The 15,765-nt window shown below is 45.2% G+C and overlaps 1 protein-coding gene across 6 annotated transcripts in view; it reads left to right on the forward strand.

Moving 5' to 3' along the window:
• Positions 1–15,765, forward strand: part of NF1 (neurofibromin 1) — a 2,008,692-nt gene that overhangs the window by 1,104,050 nt on the left and 888,877 nt on the right. For 4 of the 6 annotated variants that reach the window (XM_086954827.1, XM_086954826.1, XM_086954830.1 and 1 more), the window contains exon 30: positions 10,581–10,643. The exons of the other annotated variants lie outside the window; for them this stretch is intronic. In XM_086954827.1, coding sequence (XP_086810953.1) covers positions 10,581–10,643 — 63 coding nt within the window. The remainder of the gene's footprint in view (positions 1–10,580; positions 10,644–15,765) is intronic. 6 annotated transcript variants of the gene reach the window in all.

Consider the following 15,765-nt stretch of genomic DNA (forward strand, 5'->3'; position numbering starts at 1 on the left):
TTTGGTTTCATGATGCCATTTCACCGACACCAGACTTTTCCTCAACATCAGTTTATTTTTAAGGTACCGAAGTAGTTAAGGCCGGAGTTCCCTGGTCTTTCAAGTGAGCATGCAAAAGGAAGGTTGTGGATTTTTTCCATGTAGGCACCACAATCCTTTTGACCACTCCCCAAAGAGGTCCGTACCTGCTGCTTTAGCTCTCTGACCCAGACGTTGTCTGACACCTTTCTTTCATGGGCTTTAGCCTCCAAGCATAAAGCAAACTTATCCACGGCACTCTCCCCATTGGTTCGGGGCCTTTAGCTGTGCTGACCTCAGTTAATTGTGGCACCAACAGTAAGTAAATAGATGAAAATATCTGTGTAGCAACTGAGAAAGTCTGGTCTAACTGCAATGATGACCCAGCAGGGGAGCCTCTCCATAGGGCTCAAATGCTCTCCCTAGGGCTCAAATGGTCGCCCTTATAGGGAAGTGTTTAGTTCTGAATCAGATTGTTTGGCTGTAGAGGATAAAGTCTACAGATTCACAGAAGTTTGCCGATCATCTCCTGTCTCTTCATAATTCTGATGCCGACATGCATTTGGATTTACCAAATGCCAGTGGCCTATGTACTTTTTCAATAGGAGACATTTTCTACCCTTGCTTTTGAGGAGGTTGTATCTTTCACAGTAGTTGTTAGGAACCTGGCAAAGACACAGGAACTGATTGTGCCGTCTGCAGTAGTAAAGTTGAATCCTGATGAAAATATTGCAATCGTCTATGGTGCCTGTAGAGTCCTTTCTTCTTTTTAACAACACTCCCCTATACCCTATAGCGGTCGTCGAGGAGAATTCTTTTTGGATACACCTGTACACAGGCAGATCACCAGTCAGCATAGATAGTCGCTTTAGACACAGCTAATGCCAACTGTGTTTTTTGGGCCTCGTGGCAGTGTTGTAGGTGGACTGGCAAAATTCACTGTACTCAACCTGTAAAAGAACACAGTCATTCTCATACCTGGTGAGTAATGGACTTTATGCAGCTAAACAAATACTGAAATCTGGCTTTGACTTTGTGGACACGGTGGCCCAGTCCGTGGGTGCAGCTATCATGGATTTTTAGGGGATGTTCAAGCTAACCTTGCAGACATGCCCTTTGAGGGACAATGCCTGTTTAGAGAAAAAAACAATTTGAACTTCGAAGGCTTCAAGAACAGAGGGCTACAGCCAAAGCCCTGCTCATGGCTTCCCCTGCAATGCAATTCCACCAACAACTTTGCAAATTTTGTGGTTATTCTGGGGCTCGGCAGTTCTGTTAATGGCTGCTTTCTCAAGCTGTTCAGATTCCTCAAAAAATGTGTTAATCTTTTCGAAGTTGGCAGCAGATCCAGCCCCCACTGTCCTCTGGGTCCATCTTCAAAAAGGAGGAAGGTTCTCCCATTTTGTTACCAATTGATAGGCAATGATGGTGTCCTTTTGGATCTTCCAGCTAGGGTTGTCCCCTTCTTGTACTAAACTCCCTGCTGGATAACTCCCCTCCTTCAGAGAATGCTTGCATGTCGATCTTGGAGGCAGAGGTCCTTGCTTTACTAAATAGAAAGTCATAGAAAAAGGTGCCTCTCAAAGAGGGGTGCACATGATTTTATTTCTGTTACTTCCTGATCCTCTAGAAGAATGTAGGCTTTATGCCTCTTCCAGAGCTCTGCCTTTTGTCCCTGTTCATCCAGCAAGAACGCTTCAAATGCTATCCTTCGCCCAGGTCCTGTTGGCCTTGAACTGGGGATATTTCATATTCCAACCCTCATCCACCCACAGGTGCTACTTGAGGCTCACAGAGCACTGCCCACATTTTTATATTACGAGTCTCCCATTCGGAGAGAAAATGCCTCCTGTTTTTACAAAGGCACTGGTGGCCGTGGCAGCTGAGCTGGTGGCTATGGCAGCTCTGTTGGTCAGAAATCAATTTGCTTCCATACCTGGATGCCTAACTGCAGAGTCCCTGAAACTTGTCCAGAAACATTTCTGGTGAACAGTAACTCTCCTTCAAGACTTGAGCTTTACCATCAGCAGCTGAAAGTCCCACTTTTCTCGCACACATAGGCTGAATTGTTTTGCCACAGTTCTCAACACAGCCCTTAGGGGAGGCCTGTTCTCTTCCACTGAGGATTGCGGCTATTCTGGCAATGATCCCGATGAGTCTGGCGGGAGGTCAGATCCGGTTCTACAGGTGTTTTGACTCAAGTACAGCTATATCTGATAGAGACTACGAACCGCAGATTCCTTAACGTAGAATTATCCCCAAGCGTGCGACTGGATCCGGAAAACTTTTATGCCACAGCATCCCTGCGTGCCGGGGGATGGCACCAAGTGACTCCGCCCTCACATCGTCTGTGTCCGTGGCATCGGCGAGGACACTTATGTCCCACCCAGGCGCGCCTACGTCAGTTTTTTCTCTTTGCCGCGTGCAACGCGGATTCGGGTTGTGTCCTGGCCTGTTTTCACGCCTTCTCTTCTTTTTCACGCTTTGCCGTTAGTGAACAGTGTGCGAATGCCTTCGGGCTTCGACGTGTACCTCATGTGCACGTACCATGTCGGCGACGGACCCTCACTCGATTTGCATGTGGTGCCTGGGTGAGCACCACAACTTGGAAGTGTGCGGCGCCTGGCAGCACCTTAAGCCTAAATCACGGCGGGAGCGCCGGATGAAGTTGCTGTCGGCGCGCTTGTCCAGGTCGGTGTCATCCCAGCGTCCGTCCCCTACTTCAGAAGCAAGGAGCTGCCAGTTTCGTCTGCGACATAGTCTCTCGCCATGACCTCAAGTGCGTGGCTCTCCAGCTGGTAGGACATTCAGTTTGTCTCCGAGGCCCTGTCCTCAATCCGCGGTAGGCGCCAACTTCCCTCTGGACATGCGCCCCTGCTTGTCGCCTTCCTGCCCGCCACTTCCCGGCGCAGGGGCGGCTAGGCCCCGAATGACAGCCTACGCTGCAGCTCTGCTGGCTTCTTTGGCCCTTCCTCCACCTTCTGAAACGTCCACAGATCCCTTGCCTCGCGCGGGGACTTACGCAGACTCGCCTGCGGCTCCGGCACTGAAGGTTTCAGCTTCAGGTCCTAGGTAGGTGGCTGGTGTCGTCTAGGTGCGATCTTTCGGGCTTCCCTCTTCAGCGCCTGGCGTCCCTGCTTTGCCGCGAATTCCTACGGGGCTCCCTGTGGCATCGCAGGAGATCGCCGGGACTCCGGGCTTGCCCCAGAGTCCCCCTCGGTCCTCTGAGCAGATGGCTGCCTCGCCAGAGGTCAAGCTGGCGCTGTTTCGGTGCTGGGAGCCTTCCTCCCCGGCTCCGGTGAAGGCCGGGACCTGGCGCGCTTTCCGGAGTTCCTCTCGGTTCTCGACGCGGGCAGCTGCCCCGTCTGAGGCCGGGCCGGCGCCTTTTCGGCCCCGCTCCTTTACTGTTCCAGCGTCGACCCCTCCCCGAGTGCTTTCTCCAGCGCTGATCGACGCCAACCAGGTGCCGGTGGCGGACTCCACGGAGCCGCCCCGGCGTCTGGTTCTGGATTCATCTACTGAGGTCCCTTCTTCTCCAGAGGTCTGTCATCTGGTGGTGTGTTCCTCCCTGTAGTCAGGGGGCTGTATTGTTGCCTTTTCACTGGCATCTTCCAGGAAAGGCTTCTCGCCGTCCCCATGGCCTAAATCCTCGAACCCTTCTTTCCATGACTCGCAACTGGCTTTTCCTCCGGCCTCTCCACCTTCCCCTGAGGCCCCTCAGGTTTCCCATTCATCTGTGGATCCTCCACTATTCCGGGCCTGGTCGCACCCCCCTGGACTTGGGGATGGACAGCTCAGTCTGCAGCCGTGGCCCACGGAGGAATTACTACTGAGGCCATGGTTGCTTTTGTACGGGCTATTTCCACAGCCGCTGGTATTCCGTGGATGGGTGAACCTGTCACTCCTTTTCCGAAGGACAACCTTTTGGAAGTTCTCCACCAGGGTTCTGGTGGACGGGAGTTGTTCCTTCCTTTTGAAGCGTCACTCCACAATTCTCTTATGAGAGCTTGGGGGCATCCTGCCACTGGGGATCCAGTGCCTCAGTCGCTCCTGCATCTCCACAGTCCCGCTCCGCACAACCCTGTCTGTCTTTCTTTCCACCCTTCTACTCAAGGCTCCCTTCTTCGGAATGCCTTTCCATGTTTGCCTGTATCTCCGTCTCTGGAGGCCCGGTGGTTGGATTCATGGGGCATAATGTCTTCTTCTTATTCGAGCGCGTCCTTGCGGGCGCTTAACTCTGTGTGTTGACCAGGGCTACTTCCAGCCTGTGGGAGTCTGTTGAGTCCCTTCTTTCTCATGTCTCCCATGAGGGTGACCGTGCTGATCTGCGAGGCCATGTGTGGGATGGTAGATTTTTGGCTGCGTTTGTTCTTCATGCGGCCTTAGATGTTGCCGATGCTCTCGGCCGTGCTATGGCCACCTCTGTGGCTCTCTGTCGCCATGCTTGGCTACGGGATGCCGTTTTTCCTGAAAATATTAGAGAGCGTCTGGTTGATCTGCCCTTTGAAGGGGTCCTTCTGTTTAATAATCATGCAGACTCCGCCATTCAGCGTCTTCTTGTGGGCCTCCGTCGTCCTCCTCCTCCTCAGTAGGTCGGTTTGTTGATCCTCTGGGTCTTGGTGGGAGGTGTTATCCCACTTGCTCCTGGAATCTGGGGTTGGAGTGACCGTTACACTTTCTGTGTGGTTTGCTGTGCCCTTGGGGTCCCTTGGTTGGCCTGCTTCAGATGGCTGCTGGTTCAGCCCCCCCCACATACCCTCTCCCCCCCCATATCCCCCCGTCTCTCCCCCTCCCCCCTCCCCTCACCCTTTTTTGGCAAGAGTATACTTTTTGGCTGCTGGCATTCTGTGGTTTCTGCCGCAGGTTTATAGTTTTGTTCTCTGATGCTGGATTTCTCTCCTAAGAGTGGTTCCCATAATTTTCTTGGGACGTGTCATACCCCTTGTGGGGTACTTGTAGCTATTGCATAGCTCTGTCTTTCGCTGGGAGGGTGTGGACTCTCCTTGCGGGTTCTTGCCTTTCCTGGTGTTGTCGTATTCCGCTGATGGGGTTTCTTTACCGTAACCTGGGTGTAGCTGGCGCTGCTTCAGTTCTGTTTTTCTAAGTATCTGATGTATAGATTGGCTGCCTTGGTATTCCATCTTCGGTGTTGTGCTGTGGTGTTTCGCCCTCCTGTCGGCCGTTTTGGCCCGGTCCTCTGTATGGTGTTCCAGGAGGGATGATTTCAAGGGTTGACGGCTGGGTCCGTCCTACTTGTTCCTCCTCTTATCTTCCGGCTGATCCCACCCTTTTTCCTGGGTTGGTTTCAGTCTGGAACGGTCCCCTTCTTGGGGTCATTCGGAATTTCCATGGCCCATGCCCTTGTTTGCAGCTCCATGTGGTCTGGCGGCACTTTTCTGGATGGTGCTGTTCCTCACCATTCTTTCTTTCCCTTCTGTTTAGCTGGGTTTTTGCACACTGTCCAGTATTTTCGCAGTTTTGTTTGTGATGACTCCGCGTTGTGGCACGGAAAAAGTTCTTAGAAGAAAACTGACTTAGGCACGCCGGGGTGGTACTTATGTATCTTCATTGACTATGCAGACGATGTCAGGGCGGAGTCACGTGGTGCCGTCCCCCCGGCGCGCAGGGATGCTGTGGCAGAAAAGTTTTCCGGATCCAGGCTCACGCCAGGGGATAAGTCTACGTTAAGGAATCTGCAGCTAGAATCATCTCTACCAGATACATTGTTACCGACGGTAAATAACTCGTACTTCACTCGATGTACTAAGACTTGCACTTATGAATGAACTCTCCCACCTCCTGAGAGGTTTCCCTTTCACCCCCACAAACTGAGGCTATGATATCATGGATGCCTCCTCACTTGGCTGAGGTGTTAATCTGGGCAACAGAATGGCACAGTTGCCTGTATTCAATGTTGATGCAACTTCTGCATTTGAATCTGCTCAAGCTGCATGCCGTCCACTTGGCCTGGAGGCATTTCTGCCTTCTATCCCAGGAAGCATTTTCCAGATTAGTTTGGAAGACACCTCCACCATCCATTCTATCAATAGGTAGGACAGTGTATGGTCCGGGACCCTAGTACTTTGAAAAATGTGTCATCTGGTGAAGTGGATGCAATAGCGAGGAATTTTTCCAGCATTGGCTTACCTGCCCCTTAGCAGGTCCATTACCTATTTCTGGAGGACCACAAGTGGGAACTATACCCCGAAGTAATGGAGGCAATCTTCTCTAGATTGGGGTTTCCATTCTTTGATCTCTTCCCAAAGACTTAGCACAGGAAGTCTGTTTGGCTTCGGACCATACTCTTCCTTTAAATAGGCTACCTACAGGTTCAACTAGTCTCAGAGCCTGCTTTATGCATTTGAGCCAATCCCTCTTCTCTCAAAAGCCCTGTGGATGTTTGTAATGATAAAACACATTTGATTATGATCTGCCTTGACTGAACAAGGAGGATCTGGTAGACCAATATGTTGGCTCGCAGCACTTAGCCAGCGCTTCCTCTCCCTTGCAGCTAGAACTGCTCTTGTATCCGGTGGTCAGGTCCTCCACCCCAATCCTCAGCTGATGCAGCTGTTTGCACAGACATGGAGTGATGCCAGCTAGAACCCTTTTGTCTTCCTTCCTGATAAGGTTGCACACTTCATCTTGGCGACCCAGAAGCCTGTCACCAAATCAATTTACATGGGCTACTGAAATAGATTAGTGCATTGATGTGAGTTGGAAGGAATCAATTATTTTAAATTTCCAGATATCTTGAGGTATGTATTGTCCCTTGCACTGCATGGTCTGGCAGTGGCTATGAAGCTACCCATTCGCTCTGTCTGCCTTTATGTGCCTTTTTGATGAAACACCCCTATTCAAGTCACTGGTACATTTCCTAAAAGGTTTACTTTACTTGCTCTCTCTCACTCCATTTATTGTTGCTCAGTTGGATTTTTATCTTGTTTTCACTTTCTTGATGTCATATCCATTCGAACCAATGCACTTTTGTGCTGTTCAGATTCTACCTCTGAAAACAGTTTGTTGTGGCTATTAATTCTGATTGAAGGGTCTTAGCACTTGAAGACCTTTCAGTTCACCCATCCTTCAAAATGTTCCGTTAAGTTGGATCTCCTAACCTCCTCTTTTGGCCTTTCACATGGCCCATGTATCACTCTTCCAACCTTCTTCCTTTGTAAGCATTCAACCAAGGAGGAGGTACACCTGCACTGACTATGATCCCTGGAGTGAGTTATCCTACTACGTTGACCGCACACAACAGGACCGAGAATATTATCAGCTTGTTGTTTGCTTCCCTGTTGCCAAGAAAGACCAGGTCGGTGACCAAACTTATTGACTAATTTCACCATTTGATTTTGGGTCATCCTTTATATCAAAATCTGCTCTGACCTGGCCAAGAAAGACCCTCTTGGGTTTATGGCTATCTGCCATCAGCTCATGCAAGTGGAGTGTCGGTTATCAACATCAAACATGCAATTATGTGGTCAATCTTGCATATTTTCGCAAGGTGTTACTGCCTCACATCCAATTCATGCAGTAATGGGAACACTGCCCTGGTTGTGTTGCATGATTTCTTTGATTAACAAGCACTTTCCAGTCTCACCTATCAGAGAGGTACTACTTAGGGACTAATTCATAAGTTGAGGAATCCTCAGGAAAATGTATTCATAAGAAGAAAAAGTTAATGACCATTGGAAGAAATATTTCTGTTGGATACATAAACTTCTTGCATATTCCCAAACACCCTCTCTCCTTCTCAATGAGCAAATGCTACGGTGAACAAGAATCCAGGTTATACAAAAGTGTTTTTTGCTGCAATTCTTGTTGATGTGGCATTCTCTTCCTCGGCACACCTCCGTGAGGAGTAAAGGCAATTTCAGAAACTGATGCTAGAATGCAAATCATTCTGAAGCCCTGAGCAAGTAGTCACCCGGAGAGGAATCTGGTGGAAGGAGATAATTTCACTAGACATATTGTTATTGAAGATAAGCAACCTTTTCTTCTCTCTCCATCCTACCATAGTTGAGGGGAGCTTAAGTACCCTCTTTTCCACAGCATTTCTATGGAGTTGGTTTGCACACGTTTCGCATATTACTCGGTGTTTGTCATGGAGCAACATTTAAGTGAGCACAATGCTTTTATTTGAAGCAGCGTAAATGCTAGTCTGTTTCGTTAGTGCAGATATCAGATCTCGAACAAGGTCTCTCTGTAACGTTCTACCTCCTAGTTGCTCTTAATTACATGCACTGCAGAAGTTGGAACATTTCCTACAAGTTGAGCTGAAAGTATGAGGCCGTTTGCACACAAAAAAGATATTTTTCAGCAGATTCTGTACAAACAGCAAGAACATGGGTCAAACAAACCCACTCATTTTAAACCCTAATGCTGACTGCCCCTTCTTCCTCTGTTAAGAGGTCTCGTTCTAGGTACCTTTTGGTACTAATTGTACCAAAACAAATGTTTAAAGTCCAGAAATTAGTCATAGATGATATATATGTCAAGGTATGCCACATATATTAACATCATACAAACTGTAGTAGGCCAATGAGGTACCACAGAGAATTGTATTGATCATTTAAAATATAGAAAACCTCAAGCATATTTTGTTCAATGGTATAGATATAAATGTAAAGTAACTTTGTTTTGCCTTGTAAAGGATTTTAATAGGTTTTCTTTTGGTCTTTATTTTGCATGACAACCTACTTGCATAGTGTGGTGTAAAAGCCCTTTGAGCACCATCCAGCTAGGGCTTCCTTATTATGCCTTTGCTGTAAACTCTGAATTTCTTTACTTTCCTTTTCTATCTTGCAATTATTTTTCAGTCACTCAAATTATTTATTCTGATTATATTATCCATAGAATTCAAATACACAAAGTATACGTTAGTAGCTAACACATAAAACAGTCATTACATTAAAAAGCACCACAAACATATAGCAGCCAGGTACATAATCGTACCATGCTAACCATACAACATATAAAATAAATCATTATCTTATTAAAATGTATCAATTTACATGACCAGTCTATTTTGTTGCATAACTAATAGCTCAGTACAGTCCAGAACAGAATTGGTTTAAGGCTACCTTACCTTTTCAATAACTTACGGCCAATTTCAAGTAGTTGGGGACATTGCAGGAGTATTTTCAGAAAAGCCAATTCTGCCATAGCATGACCTTTTGAAGAACCCAACAACTCCACTCTATGTAGCCCTGTTGATGTGGTGAGCGTCTTATAACATTTCAGGGTCCGACTACTTGCTCTATCCTCTGTATCCCTACTGACTTTTAGCAGGGTTCCTTTCAACCGCGGTCCTTGCATGTAACAGCCGTGGGGTGGTGGTGGGGGATTTCGAGGGATGATGCTGAGGGAAAATTAAATAAATTATTAATTTTACCTCCGCATCATCCATTGGAATCCCCCACCCCGCCCCAACGCTGTTACCTGCACGGGCTACGGCTGGTTCCTCCTATAAGGGACAACGTCTCAAAATATTTGAAATGTATCTTAGCACATGCTCCTACATACTCCTTCCACCTACAAAATGCATATTCGTCCAAATTTTTATGTTTTTTCTTAGGTATGGTATACCCTTTTTTTATTCAGGTTTTTTTTTCCAATCTAAAATGGTCCATGTTTTGGGCAGATCTAGGCTGAATTCAGCAGCGTACTAGACCAATTTACAATATCCATTCAGACATGTAGTGCACAGACTATGGATACACAGCAGTGATGAATACATTTGTATTGGCCAGTTGTTGCTGCATTACTGTCTCTTTGCCAGACCCCTCAGTCGTGTGCTTTTCATATTGCTAAGTTAACCAGCTTAATGACCCGTTAGTCTTTTGGGCACTGTAGGATATAGGTGTATTGAATAGAATCATTTTCTTAAGGAGTTTACAATGGTGCATCCACGGCCCTTAAATTCGGAAGCATGGTGGAAATGCTTTATATGTTAAAAGATGTTATCTAACTAGTACAATGATAATGCATTCGCTAAACATGACATTGCAAATTACTTTTATTATTGCTAGGAAAGAATGCATTCTGTGTTTTAATGCTTTTTTTGTACAAAAATGGCTAATTAAAATAACTTCTGTGTAATTTTAGCTTTCTCTGGTGTCAGATATTGTTTACGTGTATTCAATCACAATAGAATATCATTCTAAAAGAAAGCTTTTGCTTAATTCTTACATTATCTATTAATTGGTTGAGTTTATTGAGTTCATGGATTCTAAAATGTTATTTATAATTGGATCCTTTAAGGTAATTGCCTTCTAATTTTAAATAAAAAAACTATTTTATGTTGTAGCCAGAAATAGTAGAATTGATGTCACCCACCCAATCCCTTAAGCATTCATTACATAACTGCTTTGTGTGTAAAGGTTTTTATTAGCGGAAGTAGAAAATCACAGAAGTACCATTATCAAAAGTGAATGTTTCATTTTTGTTTTTCTGTTACATTTTAACCTGTAATTGATTGTATCAGTCAACATTGTGTTGTTGTTGTTGCTGTGTGTAGTTGGTGCTGTGACTTGTTTGTACCCATCTCTGTTCTGTAGGCAACTTTGCACTCTCTACTGAAAAAAGCTACCATAAAAGAAAAAAAGGAAAACAAAAAATCAGTAAGTTTGCAGAACTTTTTATAAGCCATTTCTTTCTAAGCAACAACCGAAAAAGAAAGAAAACCTCTTGCTGTGCATTCCAAACATCTTCACCTGAGTCTGTTAGATCTTCACTATTCAATCATTCTACTAATTCTGGCACAAAAAAGCTTTCATTTCAATTAACAATCTGGAACAATATTTTGCTTTATACATTCTGCTTTTGACTTGGAAAAATGCCATATTTTCATAAACTTTTCTGCTTGGTCTTTGAATAATCTATTATCTTTCCTAATTTTGGTGTTAAAGGGGAGTAGGTGAATGCTGGTTGTAATTATTTTCTAGATTCTTTTCAGATATAGACTAATATTTAGGCATTTCTAACCCATTCTATATAGTAGTTTTGCATCATGTACTCTAGTTTATCTTCAAAACATTTTGCCTACTTGCTCTATAGCAAGGTCTGGTGTAATATAATTGCACACTTTTGTACAAAATTTAGCCACAAAGGTAAGTATTGTTTTGCTGATATTCACTGAAGTAAGCCTCATTTGTTTTAATGACTGTGATCTCCAGTTAGTTTATTCAAACAAACGAAGGTTTTAAGAGCGAATAATGTTCATAAGAATGTTCTTTAGTTTCTGTATGGGATTTGCGACTGGTTTCGCGTGCAGAACTAGCAGCTTCTTATTGGGCCGCAGATTTTTATAGCAGGAAATATAACAAGAGAAGTAAAAGGTTAGATAGGCTTGAGTTTGAGTATGCATCTAGATGCTGTAATCTGCAAAATTTAAGATGTATTATAGATAATGGGGTGTTTAAACAAATAAAAATAGGGTGTCTGGGTCGACATTCTCTGTTACATTTCTTTAGGTTTCTCACACTGTCACTTAGTGATGCATTTGTTATTCCATGCTTTCATTAAATTTGAGATCTTCATCCTTATAGTTGTGCTATATTCCAAATTAGAACTTTACAAGAATTGTTCCTGTATGAAAACAGTGAAGAAACTAATCAGTTACTTCACCTGGGTGCATCGGGATGTGTTCAGCCTCAAAGTCTGAAATCCAACTGGGTGGGCTAGCTCTTCGGTCTGAGGTTGACAATACGAGTACCACTAAGCTGGTTATTGGTAACATTAGTTACCAGCGTTTTATTATCAAAATTACCTTAGTGGCTACCTTAACCTCGCATTTCACTGTGAAATTAGTTTTTATATCGCAGCATTTTCTGCACCTAAACATGTAAAAAAAAAATATATATATACGCGTTTTTCGGATTAATTTTCCCATACGAACTTTAGACGCAGATAAAGCCCAAACTGCTGAAAGGATTTACCGAATTTAGCAAAAAGTTTGATCTTGAGCCAGAAAGAGGGCTTTCTTGTATTTTAGTGTAAATCCATTCAGTAGTTTTGTAAAAATGAAGGTTGCAAAAAATATATATATATCACGCCGCAGATGATCTGTGGAGCCAACCAATTTCTCCTGAGATTTGATTGGCTGCCACCACCTCATCCAGGCAGTGGTGGCAGCCTTCTGAGTACAGAGTCCTAAAGAAACGTAAAAAGAAAAAGACATAAGGGGACAGGGTAGGGATACCTGACCCCACCCTAGGCCTGGTGGTGGTGTCCCAAAGGGATCCCACCTGGTGCCAAAAATTGTATTTTTTAAAATGTTGCTGTGAATTTACTGAGAATCCACAAATCCATGGTATTTGTTTTTTTAAATAATTCCGACTCCTGCATCTTTAACCCCCTTCACCACATAGGTGCCTCTCCCTGGGGACCCCAACCCACTTGGGCCGATATCTTAAAGAGGAGGGGCATCATGGGGCTGACATTTCATTCAAGGGTAGGGGTACCACGTGCCCCCCTCATTGGGCCAAAAGAGACCCTGGAGGCGCCATCCCCCGGGGCCAATAACTCAATTGAAGGGGGGGAGGGGGGACAGCATGTTCCACCTCCTTGAGCCATGCTATGGCCCTGGGGACCCCATTCCCTTGGGAGACTCCGTAACCGTGTCCCAGGTTCCCGAACCCCCGGGACACCTTTTGTTTTCCTGGCCACGAGTTGAGGCAGGGAAAATGTAAGGTTCCCCCACAGGACGTGAGCACAAAGCTGCTCCTGCCTGGTGGGAGAACAAAGCATTTCCCTGCCCGTGCTCTCGGTCAGGATAATGCTTTGATTATCCCTACCCCGAGGCAGGAAAACAAAACTATTCCCCCAGGGTTGGAGCAATGCGGCTCATGCTTCACCTGCTTTGAGTACATGCAGGGGAGCTTGGGGGTTTCATGGGCCTCCCCCTGCTACCCCAACATGGTAAGACTAGCTGTGGCGTACCCCGGTGGGGAATTCTCATTCTCTTTATTTCTCTCTCTCTTTCTTCCTTCGTCTCTCTCCCTCTCCTTCTCTCTTTCGCTACCTACCCCTTTTCCTCCTCCTGCAGGTCCATTGAAGGGGCAAGGACATCACCAAATTTTGTTGGGGTGGGGGGGGAGGTGGTGAACGTTTGTAGAGCCTTCCCACCTAGATGCTGGTTGTATGGTTGCATTTTATTTGTTGCAGATGTATCACATAAAATTCAAGGCCTTGATGATTATTTTTACCACTGCATGTGAAGGGGTGTAAAGTGTTTAAAGGTAGACACAGACATTCTTGTTTTATTTTTTACCTTAAAGAAAAATGAATGTATCTCTAACTATTTATTTTCACATTTTTTACCCCTAATTATAATAACAACAAGCATTGGCAATGCAGATAGTTGTCGCCTTTGGGCCCTTATAAGTGTTTATCCATGCAGCACATTATCCTGGGTGTTGTGCCGACAGGGATTTCAGAGCGATACAATTGACTACACACTGGGTCATGCAATGTGATCAGTGTGATTCAGGAATACATGCTTACCTCAGGAAATATTTATGGACACATTCTAAGGTTTTTTAACACTCAGACAGGAACACAAGGGGTTCGAAATAAGTCAACAACACTATAACTTTTTGTTTGCGACTGTATCACTAGAGTATTGAACAGCCTATGAAAAAAAGCAGTGAAGTGCTTTTCACTGGCGGAGACATCACATCCCTCCTCACCCAGGTCTCTGTTCAACAGGCACCCTTCTCCAGAGTTTTCCATTCAATACACTGCTCGCACCATTTACCAGCCCCAGGCCCCACCCTCTCTCCCAGCCCCCTGGGTCATAGAATCTTCGGACATAGCAACAAAAACAAAATGCTCCCATTTGTCAGTTAGAGGGGGAATAATGAATAAGCAGGGACGGCGTTGGCATCACTTAATCTCAGCGCACATAATAACGAGAAAAAAAAATCAACCTGACCTTGTGTAAAGTAACTGGCGCGTTTGTAAAGTGCTCCAATACCTACGGATCATTCGAGTTCACATTATATAATAAAAAGAATTCTCTCAGTCCCTGGGGAACTGCTTTGAATGTGCTTTGACATTAGGGCTCTGAGAGGAGGAGTAGGGCGACTGGAAGTGGTAGTAGGGGGTGCATGCAGTGATATGTGAGGAGGCTTCCATTTGCCAGGTACAGGGGAAATAATGAACAGGGGCGGCATCGGCATCACTTCATTTCACCTTACCTAAACATAAAAAAAGTCCCTGATCTTGTGTAATATAACCAGCGCTCGCTTTTGTAAAGCGCGTCAGTGCCTTGGGTCAGTTGAGTATGTGCGCTATATAAATGCTCCAATACCTACGGATCATTCGAGTTCACATTATATAATAAAAATAATTCTCTCAGTCCCTGGGGAGCTGCTGTGAATGTGCTTTGGAATTAGGGCTCTGAGAGGAGGAGTAGGGCGACAGGAAGTGGCAGTAGGGGGTGCATGCAGTGATATGTGAGGAGGCTTCCATTTGCCAGGTACAGGGGAAATAATGAACAGGGGCGGCATGGCATCACTTCATCTCACCGTACCTAAACATAAAAAAAGTCCCTGATCTTGTGTAATCTAACCAGTGCTCGCTTTTGTAAAGCGCGTCAGTGCCTTGGGTCAGTTGAGTATGTGCGCTATATAAATGCTCCCAAAAGTTAATCTGACATAGTATAATGTAACTAGCGCTCATGTAAAGCACTCCAACACCTTTGCGTAGCTGAAGTTCACATTATATAAACAAGCGTCAGAGAAAGTGCGACAGGAGTTTCCTACGCTTTGCCCTCAACTATCCTGCAAGGTTGGGCTGCTGAAGGTCCGCTGACCGAGGCTCACTTAAGCAGCAAAGCAAAGGGTTTGGGGGAAATCCTCGCACTTCGAAGTCAGAGCAAATTTAAGAGGCGATTTCAAAAAAAGTGTCTGACATTTCATCTTGGTATTTGAATGGGATGGGGATGATTAAGTGATGGGTGCCGAAGCTAAACAACCGAAGACCAAGAAACAGTGACATGAGCAGAAACCAATGAAAAAAATAGTCCCCCAAATAAACACATAAACACAGAAGCGTAATGTTAGCAGTAATTGGCCGGTGTTCTGTGGGAGGAAACAAAACACAAAAAGGAGGGACAAAGTGGAAGGATTACCTTATTAGCAAGCAAGCATTTTTGAACGACAATCGAAGGGATGAATAAAAAGGCAATGGGCGACTGTAAGCCCACAGAGTAAATACAACATTTCTCGAAGAGGCATTACATGCTCTGCCTAGGCTCGACTTAAAAACTGTGTTAAGAGAGAGACATGTAGTTCAAAAATCCTTTATTATATTTTTTTCACGTACTTATTGAAATATACATTTGACTAATATTTTTGGGAATTTCTGGAGAAAGGTGAAAGATCTGCTTTATATTAGGGTTGGGGAGGATTTGATTCAACTGAACTCGGCAGAATTGCATTACAATTCAACGACATACAGTGGCCTTCAACAATGGGGTGGAATGGGATTTGGTGATATTTTCTTAGTGCAAAATGCTCCCTCGCGTGCAATAATGGATTCAGTATGCATTTTGCACTAAGAAAATAGTGCAGTCATGTACCCCTCTGTGCCTTTACGTACTCTGCAGCGATTACTGCAAAGTTCCTAAGGGCACCACTGCCAAGTGGTATGCAATGGTTTCTATACTTTGGAAACCACTGCATGTCACTCTGCAGTGCATACCCCTTGGTACCCTTACATACTGTGCAGTAATCACAG

Source organism: Lissotriton vulgaris, chromosome 2_1 (genome assembly GCF_964263255.1).
Source record: "Lissotriton vulgaris chromosome 2_1, aLisVul1.2, whole genome shotgun sequence".
Classification (NCBI taxonomy): Eukaryota; Metazoa; Chordata; class Amphibia; order Caudata; family Salamandridae; genus Lissotriton; species Lissotriton vulgaris.